The 23560-nt window shown below is 56.6% G+C and overlaps 1 protein-coding gene across 1 annotated transcript; it reads left to right on the top strand.

The window, feature by feature from the left end:
- Positions 1-1853: 1853 nt before the first annotated feature.
- Positions 1854-21099, top strand: ARID3C (AT-rich interaction domain 3C). Its single transcript, XM_053932960.1, has 8 exons — positions 1854-2012; positions 2653-2976; positions 13910-13982; positions 17628-17811; positions 18020-18264; positions 18555-18824; positions 19005-19094; positions 19904-21099. Exons 1-8 carry the CDS (start codon positions 1974-1976, stop codon positions 20044-20046), a joined length of 1368 nt encoding a protein of 455 aa, XP_053788935.1. The 5' UTR covers positions 1854-1973; the 3' UTR covers positions 20047-21099.
- Positions 21100-23560: the final 2461 nt, after the last annotated feature.

The following is a 23560-nucleotide window of genomic DNA, read 5'->3' as shown; positions in this document are numbered from 1 at the left end:
GTCAGCTCCTGCCAACAGCACAGCCAGTGGCTGTTTTTCCTCAAAGTGCTTTGAGGAAAAGGGAGGACTTGGCTCATGCTGGCTGCCCCTGGCCTCTGCAGCCAGGGGCACCTCCACACAGGTGGCTATGGAGGGGACAGAGCTACCAGCCCTTGCCACCTAATGTCCTGTCATCCCATGCCGCCAAAACCCAGTGCAGCAGTAGGAAGTCTCAGTGACAAACTGTTATGGCTGTGGGATGGGATCAAAGCCACTGTCCCTTCTGTCCCAGTGTTGTGGGGTAATGCTGCTCCCCAGGCATCCATGTAAATCTTGCAGCTGCCCTAGCCAAAAAAAAGCCCAAGGAAGAGCGGATGCCTCCTTTGCTTCCTGGCAAAGTTCCCTCCATAGAGAATGGAGTCAGGAAAATCAGGCAATCAGGCAGACAGGTGGAGGGACAGTACGGAAACAAACAGTCTGCAAGGCAGAGAGGTGCGGTGCTCTCACCTCATCTTACATCCTTGTCTGACATCTAGAGACACACTTGATGATACCCTGGTGCCACAGTTTAACCCACTGCAAGCAGGGAAACAGGGCAAGCCAAGAGCATTGAGCCACTCCAGTGACAGAGACACATGGCCTTGTTCCATCTGTGCCTGGAAGCCTCTTTGGGCATCCAGGCCACATTACAATCTGACCCCTTCAGCCAGGGGCCAGGCACCCACAGCACCTGCCACAAAGATCCCTTCGAAGTCTCAGGCTGAGGGTCACACTGGTGTGATACCCCAGCCCTTGAGGATGGAGCTCAGGGTTCAGCACTTGGAGCTTGCCCCAAACACCCCTTTGTGCCTGCACATGGATTGGTAGCATGAGCACACACACCCACCTCCCCCAAAAAAGCACGTGTGCACACGCCTGCCCCTCCTACCCGTCCCAACAGAGATTGCACTCACTAACAGGTGAACACACAAACACACACTCCCAAGTTCCCCACGGACATATATACGGCATTTATTATTGTCCCCAAGAGCAAACACACACGTGTGTGCACACACTGCAGGTGCTCAGCCCCTCTGACTGCACACGGCTTGGCACACGCATGTGCATGGTTACTGCTCCAGGTGATGGACACACGTCCTCCACACGCACTACCAGGGCGTACAGACCCCTTAAACACCGGGCACACTCCCGTTGGTGTGTGGGGGCTCCCACACGTTTAATGCACTCACTTCTCCCACTGTGCACAGGCACAGGGGTGCTCAGACACCCTGCACATACACGTGTGGGGGAGGCTCATCCATCCCACTGGACTCATGCAGGCAATGAACACACACATTCACCTCTCCCAGCACACACAGGTAACTACACACACACAGACAGACCCTCTAAAAGGCGTGCGATGGGTGCAGCACCCTCTTACACACGTGTGCACAGACCCCTCACACAACCCTCCCTCTTTCATACTCCTTTCTCCTCACACGTTTATGTGTGCACAGCCTGCATATGTGTACACACCCCCATGCACTCCTCCTGACCAGCACCCACGCATGGATACAGCCTGGGGGTCTCCCAGTCCGCTGCCATATCGGTCCCAGTCCCTTCCGCGGCTCCGCGTAGAGCGCCTCCGGGCCGGCTCGCGGCGGGCCGGTCCGGGCGATCCCCCGGGGCTGCCGTAAGCCCAGCCCTCCCCGGGTGACTCCCTAGACGTGCGCTAGCAAATGGGAGCGGGGAGGGGTGTTGCTGTTTGACTGCCACTTGTTGCAAAAAAAAAAAAAAAAAAAAAAAAAAAAAAAAAAAAAAAGAAAGAAAGAGAGAAAGAAAGAAAAGAGGGAAAAATCCCACCCACCTTCATCTGCTGCGGAATAAAAGAAATATCGGCGGGCGCGGCGCCATGTGAGCGGCGGGCCGGGGCCGGGGCCGGGACCGGGAGGAGCAGCCGGCCGTGCCCCCCGGGACGGCGGGGCGAGCCCCGGGCGGCGCTCGGAGCCAGCGGCATGGTGGAAAACCCCAGCCTGGCGGCCAAACCCACCCTGGTGAGGGACGGAGCGGCCGGAGGGGCCCCGGCGACGCGGGGGTGCATGGCGGGAGCGGGGTAGGGACACCCGCGTTGGACAGGGAGTGGGATCGGGGTTCCCGGTGGGAGCGGGAGGGGCGTCCCGAGAGGACAAGGCGCCCGGTGAGACCTTCCGGCGGGATCGGGACACGGTCCCCAGCGGGGACGGGGCATTGCGGGGCTCGGTAAGAGAGGGTTCCCTGTCGGGGAGGATGTCTCCGTTGGGACCGGGGAGGAAAGGGGTCCTCGGTAGTACGCGGTTCCCAGTGGAACTGGGGCGGGAGTCCCACCAAGACATGGGTCCCCAGCGGGATTAAGGAAGGAGGCTCCTCGGGTCGGACCCGTGTCCAGTAGGAGCGGGGACGGTGTCGTCCGGAGGAGCCGGGATGTGGTACAGGAGGGCCGGGTCCCCCCCGGGGCAGGGTGCCGGGTGGTCCCGGCGGGGGAGGAAGCCCCTCCGGCGGCGGGAGCCGCGCCCGGCTCGGCGACGGTTCCGCGGGCAACTTTTGGGCAAGGCCCCCGGGAGCGGCGGGGAGAGCGAGTGGGGTGGGCGATGCTTCCTCTCCTCCCTCCTCCTCCGGCTCCGGCGGCAGCGCTGAGGCCGTGACCTGTGCCCGCAGCCGGCCGCCCCGCCGCGGGGCCCGGGGGCGGCGGGGGGGCTGCGCTTGGCGGCGGTGATGGAGAGCCTGCAGCGGCAGCAGGCGGCCCGCCTGGCCCGCGGCCCCGACGGCGCTCCCCGACGGCCCCCGGTGGAGCCCGGCCCCGGGCCGCCGCCCGCCGCTCCCCGTCGGCGCCCGGCCTCCGACCCGCGCCCGCCGCTCCCCACTGCGGGGGAGGAGGAAGGGGACGAGGAGGAGGAAGAGGAAGAGGAGGACGAAGGGGAGCCCCGCGACCCACCGCCACCACAGCACCACGAATGGACCTACGAGGAGCAGTTCAAGCAGGTAAGGAGGCATCGCTGCCCCGGCACCGACCGCTCCCAGCAGGCATCCCCGGTGTCCCCCCATGGTCCCCAAATTCGGCTTCAGCTTTCCCTGAATGAACAACTCTTTTGCCCCCCACTGCTCCCAAACCCTGTCTGCGTCCCACCCTAAATGGGCAACACCATGCCCCAGCCCAGACCCACCCCGAGTAGATATCCTCCATGTCCCCATTAACCCCAGACATTACTGCGATCCCACGGTAAATTAAACCCCACCAGTATACTCATCCTGTGCCCCCAGACCTCATCCTCCCCTATATGGGTACCCCCTGAATGCTCTTCACTGTCCCTGTCCCTAAGCCCTGTCCCACCCTACAGGCATCATCATCATCCTGTGTGCTCCCCATCTCCCTGATACCAAACCCCATTTCAACCCTGCTTCATGACCCCACCTCTTCAGTGTCCCCTGTGCCTGTCCACAGGCCGTGCATCATGATAGGGTGTCCAGTGTCCAGGCATCTCCCTGTGCCACCCTGATCTGTGCTCCATCCTGGTGCTATCCATAATGGGTAAAACAGGCTCAGGGACAGGAGGATGAGGGCACTTCAGTCTCATCCAGTTTTGGCAGGAGAGAAAGGGAACAGCAGCAGGGACCCAACTTTTGGTTGCTGTGGGGGCAGCAGTGCTGCTGCCTTTTTTGTTTCAAATTGCTCAACACGTTGTTATTTTGTGGGGCCAGGGCTCATCCCCTGTCTACAAGGTGGCAGGTTGAGATGCAGACAGGGCACGGGCAGCACATGCCCCCCCGGCTGTGATGCTGCCAGCGCTGACACTGCCTTGAAGCAGCCCAGGAAGGGCCGGGTGGGTGAACTGCACAGGCCAAACAGCTCATCCAGGAAGTGTTACATTACACCCCGCTGCACAGAAAAAGGCTGACTGTCCGGTTCCCGGGGTCAGCTGGGAGGTGGGAAGCAGCTCCTCCCTCCCAGGGAGGCTAGGAAGGCATCCCCGGCATTTCTCATCCTTCAGCCTCCCGCCCTGCCCCTGTCTGGGGCTGCCTGCTCTCCTTGTGCAGGGCAGGAATGTTGTGAATAGTAGGAGAGGAATGACAGGAGAGGTTGGGGTGCAGGATAAATCCTGCCACAGCTTCCCAGGGTGAGAGCTGGCTTGTTCCTTATTTACTCTTTGGGTTTTTTCAACCCTCATTGGAAAAGTGATGGACTCCTCATCCAGAGACCCACACCTGTGTTTCCCACCTTGTGGTGTGTCCCAGCCAGTCCAGGGAACAACAAGATGTCCTTCTGCAGTTTGGAACAGGCTGCGCTGCCAGCTTGCTTTGGGGTCTGCAGGGTGGCTGTCACTCCTGTCTCTCCCCTGAGATCATGCAGGAGGGGACATACCTCTGCCTGGGAGAGACATGTCCCTGCTGGGTCCTCCCCAGGCTGCAGGGCTGTGGCTCACCCAGCCTGGGGAACAGGTTCTCCACTCTCTGCAGGGACTCAGTGGGGAGGGTGGCTGTGCTTCAGCTTTTGGAGGTTTCCCAGGGGCTGGGCTGTGATGCTGTGGGGGAGGTGGGGGGCCAGCATGTGTCAGCTGGAAATCTGCTGGGGCAGTGGCAGTGTGGTTGTGAGGGTCCTGGAGCTCTCTGGAGAGAGACCCTGTAGTAGCCAGAACTGTATTTTCCATCAAGAGTCCCTGCTTGAAACTGCCCAAGCCATCATGCCATCACCCATGGTGAGGTTCAGGGCTTGTCCCTGCTCTCATCCTCCTGTACTGAGGGCACAGCTAAGTGAACAGAGACCACCAAATCCAGGCTGATTGGCAGAAAGTGGGCAGAGAGAGACTTCCCCATCTCTCTCCAGTGGGGAGGATGCCTTGATGGGGATGGGGTGGGAGGTTGGTGCAGGACTAGTCCGAGAAGGGCTTCCGCAGAGCACAGTAGTGCTAAAAATGGGAGCAGAGGATGAGGTGGTTGTGCCTAAATCCACAGGGTTAATGAGCAAATGCTGCTTTGCACAAAGGAGCTTTTTGAGGAAATAGCCCACATGTATGGAGTAGTTTTATATGCTTCCTGAGGTGCTGGTTTAGGGAGTGGAGGCTGGTGAGACCTTTGCTCTGACTGGGAGGGCTGCTGTAATGTTACAAGGCTCAGAGACCCCCTCACCCCTGCTGCTTGCATCAGCCCCCGGTGCCGGTTTATGTACATTGATAAGGACACATGGGTAGAGACCTGGGCAAAGGTCTGGGAGGTCTCCACACCCAGGGCTGTCAGGCAGACCCAGCCCTGAGGTGGGGGGCACCAAGTGGGGTGTGATTATGCATTAACCATGAACCCCAGCTTCCCTAAGGGCTGGGATGCCTCCAGGTTTTAATTCTGTGGTGCTGCATTATGTTTGACTTGGGAGGGCACAGGTAAGAGCCTGGCATTTCTGGTGCCAAGCTCAGCTCCATGAATTCAGCTTTTGCCCTAGGGAAACCATGCATATAGAGAGGGATGGGTGTGCTGGTTTCCTCCAAGTGATAGAAGAACAGCACTAGAACCTGGGGCTTTCTTCTCCATTCCCCTGGGTGGGAGGGATTCGAACATCTGGGCTTTGCATCCAGCTCTCTGTTAGCAGAGTGTTTGCTGGCAGGAGGATTCCATGCCAGGGCCCCTCTGGCATGTTCACAGCCATCTGTGACTGGGGGGATCAGGATCCTCTGAAGCTTCTTCCTCCCTTCCCAGGAGCAGCTGCAGGGGGTGAGCCCCAGCCAGCCCTTTAGGAACTCCAGGGTGTCTGGTAGCTTTGGTGGTTAATTTGGGGGTGGCTGGTTTTGCCAGCAGCTGTTTACCATTATCCTCAGCCTAACCCTAGAGTGGCTGTTCCTCTTGCCTTGCCTGTCCCTGATGCCAGGAGTTGCCTCTTACACCCACCCACCTGTCTTTAACATGCATTTAGGGAGGGCTTGCCAGCTGTGAATGTGTGCACTCACATTTCAGAACCTGAAGGTGTTTGTTCCCCTTTAGACAAAGACCTCCTTGTGCCACAGAGGGTCATCCCAAAATGAGTGGTGTGCACCCTCCTACCTCTGTCCCTATTGCTTTCTCCAGTGGTGTTGTCCCTGGGGATGGAGCAAATAGAGTCAGGAATGTTCAGGGAATGGACGTAGCTTAAGAGGAGGACTCTGAGGAGAGGGTAGTGTCTCCATGCCACAGTCCCCTCCTCGCCGTCAGCACATCTTCAACCTAAGGGCAGGACCAAGGGCTCCCAGGACTAAATTAGAGGGTCTCTGGTCACACTGCAGAGGCAGAGAGGGATGAATGGATACAGTGTGTTTGCCCCTATCCACGTCTGCCTGGAGGCTTTTCTCCAGCGAACCCATGAGCAGAGCTGTGCCCCTAATCTGGGGCCACCTGCAGTGGGGCTGTGGCATTAGCAGCAAGGGTCAGTATGCCAGTCCCTGGAGCTCCAACAGCTCTGGCAACCCAGCAGCAGTGGACGGCACAGGACAGGACAGGACAGGAGGGTGCTGGGGTGTGGCTGGAAGGGCAAACAGAGGTGTTCTTGGGGTGTGTGTGCCCACAGACCAACCTGAGTGTGTGCATCTGCATAAATGCACATGTAAGTATGGGGGTACATGTGTGTATGTGGACCCGCATGAGTACCCCTGTGTGTAGCAATTCTTGGGAGGCCCTGTGTGTCTGTATGGATCCACAGGAGCGTGCAGAGTGTGTGTGAACCCATGGGAGTGCTGGAATGTGTTTATGGATCCATATGAGCATGCAGGTGTGCATGGATCCATATAGCTGTAGGTGTGTGTATGGCACTGTGTGTGTGTGTCCACAGGAGTCTGAACACACCCATGCATGTACAGGCACATGTGGGGTATCCCAGTGTGTTTAGGCATCTGCATGCCCTTACCAGTGTCACAGTCTTGGAATTGCATAGATCCACGGGTGCTTGAGGCAGGGTTTGAGGGCTGAGCTCCCTCCAAGGTCGCCCACAGTGCTGAGCAGTCCTGGTGATGCCAGTCACCTGCTCCCATTTGCTGCCCCCAGGGCACTTCCTGGCCCCACTGGAGTCTGTGGGATACTCAGAGCCTCAGAAGCTGCCACAACACTATCTTCCAGACAGGGTCCAAAGGGTTTGGGAATGGGAGTCCAAAGAGGAGGTGTAAAAACTAGTTGAGGGCATGAGAATACTGTGGAGGGGAGAGGAGCACTGTCAGGAGCTCACACTGAGGCTGCTTCCAGCTCCCTCCCCAGCTACATCCCTGAAATCAGATGTCAGTTGGGTCTTTGAGGAGGATGCACCCCCACATTAACTTGGGCCTCCAATAATCAACTAATTGGGTTAATAATGGAGGTAAATGTCCTGTGCTGCCAGCCAGCTGGGCAGGGCTGCAGTGGGGAGGTCAGATCTGAGGTGGTGGATTCTGGTCTCAAAGGATGGATGGATGGATGGATGGATGGATGGATGGATGGATGGATGGATGGATGGATGTGCACAAGGATTGTGTGTGTATGTGAAGAGTGTGTAGGGATGCCTAAGTGTGGACAGGGTCTGTGCAGAGGGGGAGCACATACAGGGGCTGTGTGAGTGTACTTGCTGGGGCTGCTTGTCCAGGGTGAGGGTGCACAAGGAGAGCATGCACACATGTGTGCATCTGCAGAGCAAGCTGCAGTGTGCATGAATGTGCAGAGGGTGAGCAGACTCTACGTGGGGGCTCTGGAAGCCTGTCCCCTGGGGCACAGGGCACCCACTGGAGATGCCTCTGTTGGTGAGGCTGTGTTCTCCATCATGGATCCAGAGCTTACATCCCATGTCTGTGGGACAGCATGAGTGAGAACCAGGCCCAGATTCTCTTTTTGCTCAGACACACAGCTCTTCCAGTAGCTGAGGGAGGGGCTGGGGTTGCTTTCACAGGGTGTGGTTTGGGGCAGCCACCAACCTTTCCTTCTACATTGTTGCTTCAGAGAAGTTGTAGGAAGGGGAGGGGGCCAGAGGTGCATGGTGGAGAAGGGGATTGAACAGCCCATGCGCATCCCAGGCATGCACACAGCCCCTGGCAGCCCCCTGTACTCACAGCCCCACAGCAGGTGTGTGCATACACAGACCCGATGTGTGCTAGAGCATGTCCTGTGTGCTCACCCATACAAGTGCCTTGGGGGTGTGTGTGCGTGGCTTGGGGACACCTAGGGTGCCATGGTTCCAGTCACCTAGTAAGGGATTGAAGGGGAAGGGTGTCCCATGACTTCAGTCACCCATGGAGGTATCAGGGGTGGGGGGAGGACAAGAATGGAGGGGGAGGCAGACATAGAGAGGAAAGCAAGGATGGAGGGGGAGGCAGTGGCGTAGCAAGCACCGCTAGATCAGGGAGGTTAACCCAAACAAATCTGCTCATTGACTCCCTGTCTGCTCAGCCATGAACGAGTAACAAGGGGCTGATCGTGGGGGACGCACATTCGCCAGGAGCCGGGACTGCCTCTCCCATGCCGCAGCTCCCAGACGGGACAAGGGGCCATGAAGGGTTCCCATGGTGGCACCACACAGTCATGGGCTCCGTGTTTCCTCTGGCTCCTGCCTGTGGGGCAGCCATGCCAGCACCCTGTGCCGCAGTTTTCCCTCCTGCAAAGTGTGTTAAGCAGAAGAGTGGGGACCCTGTGACGCCCCACGCCATGCTGGGGCCAGGCTGTGGGTGGGGGGCTGCTGTCCCAAGGCCAGTGCTTGCCAGACAACCTTACGCAGGGCCGGGTTAATGTTTGCAGCAGGCAGCCCTCCCGGGAGCAGCTGCGGCAGGAAGGGGGGTTTTCATGACCTGCCGGATCTGCTGCATTATCAGCGCTGATTAAACCTGCCTACTCTATAAAGAGCCGTTAAATATTAAGCATGATGAAAGGCTTTGAGGGGGAACCACAGCACTGGGAGAGGTCCCCAGACACAGGTGTCCAGCCATGCTAGTGGGGTAACTGCTGAGGTTGGTGGTGTTGGGATGAGTGAGCACCCTGCACCGCTCAGGGCTCTGGGGTCAGGGGAGCAGTGTCCCCCCGCAAGCCAGCGCTGCCTTTGAATGCAGCTGACTGTCCTGGCAAAGCCGTCCCATAACCATTAACTTATTAACAACTGGTGGAAGAGGCGAGTGGTGGCTTGCAAGGTCAGGGGGTGGTTTGTGCCTGGCGGGGAGTGAACTGCCCCCCAGCTCTGGCAATGGGGATTGGGGGAGGGACCTAAAAACCCTTAGTTTGTTGTGTGTGCTCCATGGCAGGGAAGACTCTAACTGTGGATACTGTTGGGATCCCTGAACCCCAGTGTGCTCAGGGCTGTGCCTCAACTGGGAATGGCCAAATCCTGTGATTATCTGCAGGGTAAACTGAGGCATGCCAGCAGGGCACAGGGGAGGACACCGCAGTGTCTGGGTGCTTGGTTGTGCACCAGCCATCTTCCTCGGGAAGGATCTCAGAGGCAACAGTCGAGCTCCAGAGAGGTGCAGTGACTCCAAAAGAGTGCATCAGCAGTCAGCCACCCGTGGAGTGTGGCTGGGGGGTGCAGGGAGGTGAGCATTACCTGGGCGCCCTGCGTGAACAGTGGCCAGATGGAAAAATTAGCAGTGTGGCTAATCAATGTGGTGGATATTAAGCAGCTGAGGGTTGGGGGGTTTGCATGGTGGGGGGGAGCTGAGCAGGGTCTAGGATCAATACAGCTCATATTAAGTGGCTTAAATCCTGGCTGCTGATCTGAGCCCTCACTGCCAGCAGGAGGTGGGAGCTGAGTGGGGAGTGTGGGGGTCCTACTGAGATCACTTCTCTTGGCAGCAGGGCCCAGGGGGGACTGTGTGGGGACTCACCAGACCAGGGAAAGCTGAAGTGCCTGGCAGGTGGCTTAGCACCTCATCACAGCCTTCCTCTGTCTAGTGTGTCAGCTAGGCTAAGGGGTCTCAGGGACCCAAGCTTCATCTCTAGAAGCCCTCCTGGCTCCAGGAAAGTCATGCCCTGGGTGAATGAGTGGTGCTAACAATGTTACTTAAATAGTGAGGAGGAGGAGGAGGAGGAAGCACAAGGCTTATTCACGTCCTGTTAATAAACCATATTCAACCCACTGACCTTTAACCTGCCTGACAAGCCCCGTTATCCCCATCCCTTAAGGAATATAGATGTTGCCATGACAATGGGATGACAAGAGGGAGCAGGTCCCAGAGCTGCACCCAGCGTGGGGTGTGGGTTGAGGACACACTGAACTAGCCCTGCACAAGCACCCAGGCCAGCAGTGTCAGGTGGGATGCTGCTGGGGTTCCAAGGCCAGTGCGGTGGCCAAACATGGACACATCCCCGAGGCCAGCAGAGCAGGGCTGCGCTGCACACCGGCGGGATATTGATCCCGGGACTTGACAGTTTAATACTTCCGTTTATAGAGGAATATAGTTACATCGATGGCATTAAATGAGTTACTAATTATATCAATACAAACACGATTAAAAGGGTCCTTGCTCATAGGTCACCACAAGCAGGAGCCGCTGGTTGTGTTGCACAACTGCCTCTGGGCAAGGCTCAGACCACTGCTCCAAGGCACATGGCGGGGGGATGCTCTGGGGCAGCATGTGCCCTGCGAGGTCAGGGGTGCCCATTTATGTGGAGTGCCTGTCTGGGGTTGTGTATGCATGTGTGGGACAGTACATCCCCTTCTGGAGTTCTGTGATCCTGTTTGGGGCTCTCTGTGCCCATCTGGGGTTGAGGATGCACATACAGGGTTTGTGTGTGCATATTTTGGGTTGTGCATGCATGTATGGGGCTCTGCCCATTTGGGGTGTGCATGCCCAGCTGGGATTTGTGTGTGCCTGTCAGGGTTGTGCATGCCTGTCTAGAGTTGTGTGTTCCATTCTGGTGTTGTACATGCCCCTCCGGGGTTGTGACTGCCTGTCCAGAACTGTGTATGTATGTATGGGGTTGTGAATGCCTGTCTGGTGTTGTGTGTTCCAGTCTTGGGTTGTGGGTGCACATACAGCAGTGTGCATGTTCCATCTGGGGCTGTGCACACACATTTGGAGTATGTGCCCATGATGTATGTATGGGGTTGTGGATGCTCCTGCAGTTCTGCTGTGTGCCCATGGAAGTCTGCGCACACACCAGACTGCTGTACATGCCTGTGGAAGGCTGTGCACATCCAGATGTGGCTGTGTGTGTCTGTGTAGGGATTTGTGCCCCTGTGGGTTGTGTGTGCCTGTGCATCACAGGCTTGTGCACGCTCCTGTGATGTTCTATGTGTCCTTGTGGGGCTGTGCACACTAATGCAAGGTTTTACAGGATTGTACATGCCTATTCCACCTTCTGTGTGGCACTTGGGGGATCTGTGTCCCTGTACAGAGTTGTGCCTATGCTTATGTGGAGCTGTGCACTGCCCATGACGGGCTGTGCACGCTCCTGTGGGGTTGTGTTGACCCACACAAGGATGTGCACGCCTGTGGGGTTGTGCAAGCCTAGGTGTTTTGTGCGTGCCTGTGTAGAGTTGTATATGCTCACATGGGCTTGTGCACCCCCACATGGGACAGTGGCAGCCCATGTGGGGTTATGTACACCCATGTGAGGCATGTGTCCCTGCACAGCAACTTTGTGTGGCCCAGAAGACCTCTTCTCCAGCCTGGGCATCCCCAAATCTCATGGAACACCCCATGCATCCCAGGTGTACCAAGGGCCATGCTGGCTTGTCACCAGTTATTCAGCTCTGCTCTCATCTCCACTTAAAAGCTGACCTTTGCTCCCTGTTTGATGTAATGTGTTTTTGCATCTCAGTGCCCCACAGATAAAAGGTTAGAGGTTAATAAACAGTGGAAAAACAGAACCTGGCCCTTGAAGGTCACACCTGTTTTGGGGGCTGGAGTCAGTAGCAGCCTGCTCTAGGTGGGATCCTGCCTGCATCCATGGGAAGAGAAACATGAGTGGCACAGTGGCACCCAGGGCAGAGGTGTGTGGGTGCTGAAGCCCATCTACTAGGTGACCCTCGGGAAGGCCATGGCTTCACCTTGCAGTGGGATGAGTGGTAGTTGCCAATTCTGTGGGTTTACCCCTGCCTTTACAAGCCAGATGTCAGGTGATATCAAAGCACTTGGTGTGGAGGCCTTCCAGAGGCAGGGACCGGCAGGAAAATGCAGGCAAAACCTGGCTGACACAGCCTTCCTGGGGCAGAAATCAAAGCAGCCTCCTGGAGCTGTGCTCAGAGCTTGACCTAGTTACTGTAGTCAATGGCTCTGGGACCTCCTGGAAAAGAGCAGGCGATGGGGAGGGGGCACAGAGCGAGGCAGGGAACTCTGCGGTAGAGAGGGACACAATACTGGCACCCAGGGGTCAGGGCGCTCCAAGAGCACCCAGCTGCAAGGAGGGGATATGTAAGTGAGGTCCAGAGAGCAGGGAAGCAGTGCAGAGGGAGCTCCATGGAGCCAGGCAGTCAGGACCTGTGGCTAGGGTGAGAGTCTGGCAGTTGTACCTCTAGACAAAGTTAGGGACAGGCAGTTTGCACCGATCTGTCTCTGACAAGAGACAGGCAGCTGGCACCTGAGTTAGACAAGGGACTGTGTTAGGTGTGTCTGTTCAGTGGTGGGAACCGTGGGGTGTCTAGAAGCATCCTCACATCCCTGTAGTTCCCCAAATTCCCCCATCCCTACATCCTCATATCTCCATGTCCCCAAAGTCTCTACACCCCACATCCTTACATTCTCATGTCCCTGTATTCTTGTGTCCCCATTGCATCCCTGCATCACCTCAACTCCATGTCCCCTGACTCCCTGCAGCTCCACATCCCTACATTCCCATATCTCTGCATTCATGTGTCCCTATGGCATCCACCCCCATCCCCACATCCCCGTGTGCCTGCAGCCTGACGACCCTTAAGCACAGCTCCCTTTATCTGTCTGGTGAATGATGTTCTGTGTGGAGTGAGGTGTGTGCTCCCTTTTTATTGTTTTTTAACGGCCTTTCCCAGCACAATTGTTTTTTAAACGACTCTATTTTGTGCCTGACTTTGTTTTCCAGCTTGCATTTCTTTGTATACGTTTTGGAAATCCATTCTGGACTGCTGAGTTTTGTTTCTTTTCAATGGCTTTAAATTCTTACCGGGCTTGCTGGGAGGAATTGGTGTCTATAGTGTCTTCGATTGGTGCTAATTTTTCCTTCATGTGCTCTGACTTTTACTGCTGGGCCATCGATCTGGCAGGTTCCAATTTGTCATGGTCACTCAGGCGCTGTGCTGGAATCAGGCGAGCCCGAACCTTCACTCGGAGCTGGCACTTGGTGTCCCTGGCTGCACTCACCTCCCCAGTGCTGTCCCTCAGCTCAGGCTGTGTCCATGTGTCCAGACCCTCGAGCACCCACAAGTATCCTCACAGCCACATGTTTGTGTCTGTGCAATCCTGTGCACATGGCAGCCCTGGCACTTGCAGCTCCCTTGATGGTACCCAGTGACATGGTCGAGCCAACTTTTCCTTCCCCAGGATGGGATCATCCTCCACTGTTCAGATGGGCCTGTGTCCCTGTGAGGGATGAGGGTTGATGAGGATGCTGATCCCATGCTGGGACTTGGGGAACAGCAACACTTGGCAGTGCCAGAGCAGAGCTGAGCATCCTGATCCCGGGGTCCTGTCTGGGGCTTGGTTTTTGCTGATGCCTCTGGGCTGTGATTCTTGCATCTAAGAGGGTGAGGGGTGGGACAAACTGAGGCACAGACCCAGCGTCTCTGCAGCAAAGATTCAAAATTGTGGTCTGTGGGGAGCCCGTGCCAGACCCAAGGAACAAGGAGAGCCCACACCCAGGCTGAGGGTGTGTCAGGAGATTCTGTTAGTGGTGCACAGAGCTGGCAGAGCAGGCAGGTGGGGCCAGGGGTGATGCCAGCTTCTAGCACAGGCAGTGTTCAGCCCCAGGCACTTCTCCCCTCCCCATTCTCACCTGCATGTGCTGGAAGCACTGACGCCTCTCCCTCTCCTGCCTCCAGCTCTATGAACTGGATGAGGACCCGAAACGCAAGGAGTTCCTGGATGACCTCTTTGGCTTCATGCAGAAGAGAGGTAAAAGTGGGTGGCTGGGGTGGGTGCCACTGCCATCCCTGCCTCAGCTGCTGGGGGGGGAGGCTCATGGTGTGTTGCTCTCAGGCTCTGAGTTGCTCCAGGTCTCTTCAAATCCCTCAGGCAGCTCTTGTGGTGCTCCCCCTGGCTCTCCCCTGTAACCCCAAGCTGGGGCAGATGTCCATGCAGATATCCCGGATATCCCATGCCCATTAGCGATGCCCAGCAGGGATGCCCACACTGGTGAAGATGTCCATTGACATACCCCTTGGTGACAAGCATTAGCAACACCCGTTAATAATGCCCATTAGCAGTTTTCAGGACGTTTTAGGCAAGCCCGGTGGGAATGCTCTTGGAAGTGCCCTTTAGGGCTCCCTGTTAGCAGCACCTGGTGACAATGCCCACCATCAGCACCTCTCAGAGATGCCTATGATTTGAGGGAGTGGGGCCAGCAATCCGGGCAGTGCCGGGCACCCAGGGGTTAAGGGCTCAGCAGCCAACCCATCCTCATCGGAAATCTTTGCTATCGGCACGGCAAGGGGAGCCGGCTCCCAGGGACTCGATAAATGCTTTAACCTTCGCCCTCCCCGGCCGGGCCTGCGACAATTAAAAGTTGCCGAGCGCGGGCGTGTGGCCGGCCGTATTAATCAGAGCCTTTTGCTGGTGTGTGGATTAATGAACAAGCCGCTCGATAGCCAGTAAACCCCAGGCAGAGGTTAATGCCGAGCTAATTAATGGGGAAAGGCTGAGGAGGGTGCAGGAGCTTTGGGGCTAGCTGTTCATGGGGTGAGGGAGGGCAGAGGGGGCAGTCACTTGCACACCCTGCCCATTGGAAGGGTGGTGAGGGTCCCCACCTGGCTGTGGGGCTGCAAAGATTGACTTTTGGTCTGGGCTGGGACACCACAAACTTGTTGCAGTCATGGGTGTGTGGTGAGTGGCTGGCACAGCCACAGGACTCACGCTGGGGCCAGTTGTTGGCTGTGGATGGACTGGGTACTGCCCCATGGGTGCCCCCTGGCCCTGGTGCAGAGCTGTGGGGAGCGAGCGGGAGCATCAGCACTGCCTCGGCCCTCCAGCATCCATCAGCTACAAGATTCATGGGCTGTTCTGCAGCTTCATTATCTCTCTCTCCAGAGCTAATTAACTCCCTCGCTATTGGGGCTGGGGCTAATTAAGTAAGTGCCTGCTGGTGTGGGGAGGAGGGAGGGAGCCTAATGCTTCCCTGACAGTGCTGCTCCACATCCCTCTGTGTCTGGATGTCCCACTCCTGTGCCCTCCATCCCTTCTGTCCTGCCTCCCCTCTGAGTGGGTGCCATCCCTCTGGGGAGGGCAGGCAGGGTGTGGGTGCACAGGTACAGGTGTGAAGGGATCGGTGTGCATGAACCTGTTGGAGGAGACAGGGATTTTGGACTGGGGTACTAAAGAGAAAGAGGGCAGAAGGGCTGAGGGGAAGGACAGCATCCCAGGGGTCATCAAGAGCTAGGTAAGAAGCAGTACCTGAGAACCACTGCAGGTGCAGCTGGGGCACCCAGAGGTGCATGGGCAGGGGACTGTGACACCCAGTCTGTGTCTCCAAGGTCTCCAGGAGGGGTTGATGTCCACAGAGTGAGCCCTGCTCAAAGGGACTGCATCCCGCTTGCTGTCTGTCAGGACAGTATCAGCACTGACATTTGTCAGCAGAGTGGAAAATTTGTAGGGCTGAAAAATGGGTTGGGGGGCAGACCTTCTGAGGCCACCCCATGGCACAAGGGCTGGCCCTGGTACTCATGGAGGTGATACAACCACCACCATCAGATAAGGGGTTACAGGATACAGGCAGCTCATGGCCATGCTCCAACTTCTATGGCACCTCAAAGGCAATAATCAGGGACAGAAGGGGGCTTTTCCTGCATTTGCTTTCTGGGGTCTGCAAGCTCCTCCCACCATTTCACCATCAAGCTGAGTGCCCTGCTGATAGCACGGGACTGTTAATCAATCAAGGCACTAATTGCAGCACCACAATGGCTGTATCACCTCCGTGGGCTTTTGTGCCCTTTGCCCTGGCTGGGGCCGGGGCCATCACTCTGTGGGGATGGAGACAGGTGCCTTTGTCAGTGGGACCAGGCATCCGCCACACAGCCTGCACAGCCCTGAGATTAATGGCGAGGCACTTTCATAAGCCACCAAGGATGGAGACAGGAGAAGAGAAATCCATGGGCCATTGGCTGGGGGCTGAGACCCTGAGAACTCATTGTTTGAGGGTGAGGAAGAGCCCTCAAACTGGCTCCCCGAGGTGATGGGTCTTGTGCCAGCAGCCCCGAGCAGGGCTGGTGAGCTGCTGACAGCAGATGTCAAGTCAATATCTCTGCCTTTCTCCCAGAAGGATAAACTCCTCTCCCCCTTCCTGACCTGGTGAACAACACAGACACACAGAAAAAAAAAAAAGTTAAATTAACTCAGTAAAAGAATAAAGAGAGCTCATTTTTCAGGCTTATGTGAAGAAGCCAAGCCAATATCAGGGCCATAAATTAGGGATGCTGGAGGATGGCAGTGAATGACGGTTTTGTTTAAGGGGCGAAGTGCAGTCGTGACAACCTCCCTTGGCCAAATGGATGGCTTTCCAATACTGCCTGTGCCCCGCCACCTTGCAGGAGGAATAAATATGGGGTGGAATGGCACAGGACGGGACAGGGTGGGATGGAATGTGATGCTTGTCCCTTCTCTGCCCAGCTTCCAGCAAATGCCCAGACCATCGTCCCAAGGAGACATGGAGCACAGCAAGGCTGTGAGGTTATCTGGGGGTGTTGAAAAAGTGGGGAGGGTTTTTTAGCCAGACTTGGTGGCTGTGGAGACCATGCTGATCTATACTGGGCTCACAGAACCCTGGTGAACCCATGTCCCCTTGCCCCATAGCCTAATAGAGGAGAGTGATGGTGGGGCACCAGGGGTCAGGGTCTCTGCTGAGAGCAGTTGAAAAGGATTTGGGGTCATGTTTCTTGAAGCAGGGCACTAAAGTCCTTTAAGCAGAGGAAACTTCTGGGGCCATCTGTAGGGTTAAGAGGTTTTTCAGGAACTCTTTGGAAGAGTCTGGAGCTGGAAGAGAAAACCTCTCCAGAGAGAGATGGTAGGGTGAGCCCTCCCAGAAGGGTTGTGGGGGTCATCCCTCTTCAGAAAGGGATGGGTCTCTTTTTAAAGTGTAGATGGAGTCTCTCTTTATGGGGCTCTAAAAAAGCATTACGGAGTGAATCATTCTAGGATGCTCTGAGAGATTTTATAGATTGGTGCTGTACAGCTAGCTCTGAGAATTGTAGGGAGACAATTTTATCTAAGGGTGTCTGGAGGGGGTACTTTGCCCATCCCACTGAGGCTCCATATCCCAGATGAGAGCATACCCAGCTGCACTGACAGCTCCATCAAAGGTGACTCTCTGCCAGCATGCTGGGGTCTCCCCTGTTTTTTGGCACAGTTCCACTCTCCCAGGCACCCTGGGGTCCTACTTGCATCCCAGGTGCCCATGGGTACTCACCTGAGCATGGAGAGATAAGACTCCTATTGTGCAGTGGCAGTGGGGGGAGAGTGGAGGGCTGTAATCCCAGATACAAAGGGCCCCTGTGGGCAGCCCCCCACATCCCCCCACACCTTCTTCTGTCTCCTGTGTGCCTCCGGAAGGAACACCAGTGAACCGCATCCCCATCATGGCCAAGCAAGTGCTGGACCTGTACACACTGTACCAGCTGGTGACAGACAAGGGTGGCCTGGTCGAAGTCATCAACAAAAAGATCTGGCGGGAGATCACCAAGGGCCTCAACCTACCTACCTCCATCACCAGCGCTGCCTTCACCCTCCGCACACAGTGAGTCCCTGGCAGCGTGGCAGGTGGGGGACACCTCTCCTGGGATACCTGCTGGCTCACATGCCCCAGAGCCCTGGATGAGGTCTGACATGGAGTACCACAAAAGTGGTTGGAGGGCTCTGCTCCTTCCCAAGGGCTCTTTGCTCAGCACAGGGCTGGCTGGGAGGTGCACGACTGTGGATCTCCTCCTGGCTCTCTCCCTGTGCAGATATATGAAGTACCTGTATCCCTACGAATGTGAGAAGCGGGCACTCAGCTCTCCCGGAGAGCTCCAAGCTGCCATCGACAGCAACCGTCGGGAGGGGCGGAGGCAGACTTTTGGCACAGCACTCTTCAACTACTCACCAGCCAGCACCCCAAGCCTGCTGGGCACCCCCAAAATTCCTCTGCCAGCTCTTAGCATCTCCACACACAGCTGTGGCCAGCTCAGCCAAGTGCACAGTGTTAAGAAAGGTGAGTGAGGATTCCATCTTCCCAGAGGTGGACACTACTCCAGCAGAAGGGATGTTCCCTATCTGTTCTTTCCCTTTTTGCTTGGGGAAAATAGGAACCATGTTGTTCTTTTAGTCCCTTTGAGGGAGTGAAATGAGTGTATTTTCCTTGGTTTTGGAGAAGGACCAAGCCCAGATATTGGGAGTGGTGTCTTGCTCTGCTCCATTGCTGGTGGGGTGGAATTGGCACCAGTGGGGATGGTGAGGTGGGGTGGTGATATGGGACCCACTGAGCTCTCTTGGTCACTGCAGAGGACGGAATGCTGGCAGCATCAGTGCCGGGGCACATTGCTATCCCAGTGGGACTGGCTGGCCACCATCTCACAGCAGCCCAGGCAGCAGCTGCCTCACAGGCAGTGGTGCTGGAGCAGCTGCGGGAGAAGCTGGAGACAGGGGAGCCCCCAGAGAAGAAGGTGGCCCTGACAGTGGAGGAGCAGCAGCAGCTGGTGCAACATGCGCTTCAGCACAACCTTCTGGCCATGGCCTCCCAATTCCCCATGAACATCAAGATCTCCAACCGAGGTAAAGAGATGCAGCACCTCAGCCTTGGTCATCCCTTTCACTGGCACCCAAGGTGGGAACAGCAGCAGCCACTGGAGAGGAGTATGGATGCCCAGAGGGACTACATCCCAGCTTATCTGTCTCGGACAGGTTCTTGTTTCTGTTTCGCTTAACACTCATATTGGTATTTCCTTTCCCCAGATGACAGACAGGAGACTGCATTGAACCTGTCCACCAACAGCATTAGCAGTATCAACATGTCAATAGAAATAAATGGAGTTGTCTACACAGGTAAATAGAAGGGCTGCTTGGCCCGTGTAATTGCGGCCAGGAAATCCAATAATTTATAGCCACTGCCTGGCCAGCAAGTCCTTCCTTCAATCTGATGTCTTTACTATAAAATCCATCGTAATGAAGTGGCAGGGCTTGGGGAGAGGGGGCAGGAGAAGGAGGGGGTTGACAAAGATGGAAATTGGCCCAAAGCAGGTGCTAGTGATGAAGGGCTAAAGTAGGGGGTGAATAGATGGACAGATGGACAGACTCTGGCTGAGAAGTGACCCTGCATCTAGGGTCATTCCACACCACAGGGTCCCAAAGGCAGGGCTTGGATTTGGGGTCACCCCTATGCTTATGTGCCCAGAGGGTCTCTGGCTAGGTGTGGGGATTGGCTGATTGCAGAGTATTGTGCAGGGAAAGATGTTGGGGTGCTTTGGTGGAGCAGAGGATCCTTTGGGGTGCCAATGTGCACCAGCCTGGCTAAGCAGCCCATCCCATGCTCCCCAGATCCATGCCTGTCCTGCTGACATATCCTACAATTAAAATGAATGGCTTTGCCTTCAGAACTTAAATATATTTAACAAATGGGAAAGGTCAGGGCTAAGCATCATGTGGGGCTGCCAGCCAAATGGGCCCTGGGCCACCCCACAGGCTGTCCCATGCAGGCAAGGATGACTGGGTTGGGGGAGACACCACAGGTGATGAGAGGGGACTGAAGCCCCCATGAGTCTTGGTCCCACACTCCCCAGCCTGGGTGCTGGGGGCCAGGTGAGCTGATCCTCCAGCCCTGGGCTTGCCCTAACCGGCTTGTTCTTGTCCCACAGGTGTCCTCTTCGCCCGCCGGCCCTCAGCCACCCTGGCACCTGGTGGAGGGAGTACCCAAACCCGTCCAAACTCCATGCCTGCTCCAAACCCCCTGCTCCCAGCCTCCTCTCAAAGCCACACTCCCACTAGCACCTCACTGTAAGGCAGATGTGCCCCCACCCTGAAAGCAGCTGGGGGTGCCCAGAGTCTGGGATCTGACCTGTGGGACCTGCTGGGCCAGCAGGGTGGGATGCGGGACCCAGAGGTGCCTCTCACTGCAATGCTGAGCTGTGTCCATGCAAGGCTGGGAACACCCATGCTGGCCCTTTTATCCCTTATCCCCATGTGTGCCATCTGACAGACACACACACACACACGTTCCTTCCCATGTCACCACCCCCAGGTGACCCTCCCATACATCTCCTGCTGCCCTGATGCCTGGGGGACCCCTGGGACCTGCATGCTGCATCCCCTACATCCTGCAGTCCCTAACCCACCTCAATGCACGCACTGCTGCTCCTGTACACACCTCAGTGCATACACTATATCCCCGGCACACACCCTTGATGCCCACATTGCCTCTCCATACACACCCTCCGTGTAAACACTGCAGGCACGATATACTGCAGCCCCTGTAAACTGTAGCCCCTATACACTGCAGCCCCGATATATATACTGCACCCCCTACCCACTGCAGACGCCCCTACCCAGTCCTCCTGTGCTGCCTGGGCTTGATGTCCCTGCCCTGAGACACCCCCAGGGTGGTGGCATCTCAGCCCCCCAGGTCCTCAGCTCAGGGGGATCACTCTGGGGGGGGCAAATAATGGGGATATTGGTGGGAATGGTGCAGGTGAAGCTTATTGGGGTGTGGCTGGGGTTGGAGGTTTGTTGGTGGGGGGAGGGCAGAGTTGCCCAGTAGATCCCCCCTACCACCAAAGACTGTTGGGTGCCAGGGTCCCCAGATGGGTGACAGGGAGACAGAGGGTACTCTGAACTACCTCGTTGGGGCTGGGCAGGCGCCTCCTCCACCCGTGTGTACCCCAGGGTGCCAAAGCAGGTGAGCGTGGAGCGATGCTTACCTCTACCTCAGTGCAGGGGGCTTGGCAGCACCAGCCTGCTCCCCGTACTCCCACTGCAGCTGCGCAACTCTGTGTATCTATTAAAGGAAATTAACTCCTGAACCAAAATGGTGCTGAGGGTTGTGTGCAGGGCACAGTGCCACCCACAGAGCCCCAGGGCTCAGATGGAGGTGCAGGACACCCCAACAGCCTGTGATACCCTGGGGTAACACCTGCGATGCCTGAGGTTTCACAGCCCAACTCAGGCTTGCCTCCAGCTCAGCTTCTGGGAACTCTGAGTTGCAAACAAGTGCCCTATGCCCACAAAAGCTCACAGATATGGGCTGGATCAGACAGGGCACCAACTCCAGCTGTGCCAGCCAGGCTGTGTGGCTTGCCCCCATGAGCCCTCAGTGGCAGCATGGGTGGGGATCCCATAGGCTGCCCTGTGCCAGGGCAGCTCCATGACAGTGGAGCTGCTGAAACCATGTCCATGGGGCTGTCAGGTTGGACCTGGCGAGATACCAGCTGTGATGCACCAGCCTGGCACCTGAGCAGTGCCCATAGAGGACACAGGTGACCGTGGTGGAGCTGGCAGGCACACACGTATGTGGGTGGTCACTTGTGCTCCCTTGTACAAACTCAATGGCATGCACACTCAGACTGTTGCACTCATGCTCACACATGGACTTCCACGTGTGTGCAGCCACCTGTACATTTGAAGAGGCACAAGGGACTTCTGTGGGGACAGACACTCCAGCTAGAGGCAACCACGAAGATAGGTCCCTTGCACCCAAGGGGACAGAAACTCCTGATTGAGTCCCACACTGAGGCCAGACTCAGACCCCTGGGGACACACAGCTTCTCGGGGACAGCCCAACTCAGCCCCTCGAGGACAGCCCCCAGTCCTCCAGGAACAGCCCCAGTCCCTCGGGGACAGCCACAACCCAGACTCCTGCTGACATCCCCAGTGCGGATTCTCAGGGCAAGGGAACACCCCCAGTCCGAACCCCTGAGCCCATCCGGGGAGTGGTGTCACTCTCCAGGGTGCTGCAGCAATGCTGCCCGCCCCGGGGACACGAGGGTGACACGGAGGGGGGAGGTGTCACGCTGGAAACGTGTTGATGGCATGGGGTTGACACAGAACCCCTGCAGAGGACCAGTGGTCTGGCAGATCCACCCCTGTGGTCTGGCCACTGGGGATGGAGGAAGGTTCATGAACATGGGGGGTGTGTGTGCGTGTGTGGGGGGGTTGTTTGTGAGTGAACCAAGCAGAGTTGGAGTGGGATTGATGCAGCCTTAATTGGGGTCTTGTGTCCCTTTGCACTGCAGTGAAGTGTTGGCCACAGCTCATCGAGCACCGCAGCCCCAGGGAACCAGCAGTGCACATGTGGGCCCACATCCCCACTCATTACCAGGCTCAGAGGGTGATGTGTGTTTCCGTGCTCCCTGGGGAGCTTGGGGACGCAGCTCCTGTCACCTGAGTAACTAGCTGTGATTGATGCCTGCTTCCACATGTCCTGCAGGGACTGTAATTGAGCAGGAGATAGAAGGTGGAGGATGAGGGGACAATCCAGCCCAGCCGATGGAGCATTAAATCCAGCTTCAGCACTGAGCCGAGGGCAAGTGTTGAATCAGTTTGCCCCTGCAGGCTCCAGGGATGGGGACATGGTGAAAGGCCAGATCCTATTCCCAAGGAGCAGGGAACAGGCTCCATGTGCTGGGCTGTGGGCAATCAGTGCTGTGGCTGCAGCTCTGTTCCAAGGCTTGCAAACTGGACGGAACTCTAAAGGGTGGATGGGGACAGTCCCAAAGCACCCCAGTGCTTGAGGCCCAGGACTGCCTGAGTTTCTCAGCTCAGGGTAATGGGTAGTCTGGGACCCTCTAGTACAGGCATTTGTGTGTTTGAGCCCAGGCCACAGTAGAGCTAGTACCCTCTGAAGTACAGCTCTTCACCCTCTGAAGATCCCAGTTATCGATCCCTGGAAAGAAAAGGCAGCACACACAAAGCCTCAGCCTTCTCCTGCTGCCTGAGTGCTCTGCACAGCTTCTGCAGGTGATTTGGGGGGGCATAAGGGATGCATGAGGCACTGGGCCACCCCACAGCTTCCTCCTGCATCCTGGTAGGCCTGTACAATGCTCAGTAGGAATGTACCTGTAAGGACAATGATTTTTCAGGGCATGGTGGGTTTAGCTTTCAGCAAAGGGCAATGGGAGAATTCCCCAAAGCCATGCTGCACACATTATCAGCGATGTTAGCAAAATACCTGCTGTTAGCAGATGGTCTTTATCTAAAGAGTGGCCTGGAACCTTGACTTGGTGTTACCTGGTGCCTGGGCTATAGCAGTGCAATACCCAGGCCCATGTTCATCCTGGCACTGCTGAAGTCATCTCTACATGATGGGACTGAGCCCTGGGATACAGAGAATGACATCAAAATGCACTTTGAAAATTCCTAGAATCACAGAATCATCAGGGCTGGAAGGGACCCCTGGAGATAATCCAGTCCAACCCCTCTGCCAAGACAGGGTCACCTGGAGCAGGTGACACAGGAACGCATCCAGGTGGGGTTGAAAGTCTCCAGAGAGGAGAGTCTACAACCTCCCTGCACAGCTGTTC

Source organism: Vidua chalybeata, chromosome Z (genome assembly GCF_026979565.1).
Source record: "Vidua chalybeata isolate OUT-0048 chromosome Z, bVidCha1 merged haplotype, whole genome shotgun sequence".
Taxonomy (NCBI): Eukaryota; Metazoa; Chordata; class Aves; order Passeriformes; family Viduidae; genus Vidua; species Vidua chalybeata.
Note: the sequence above shows the minus strand (reverse complement) of the source record. Positions and strands in the feature narration are given on the sequence as shown.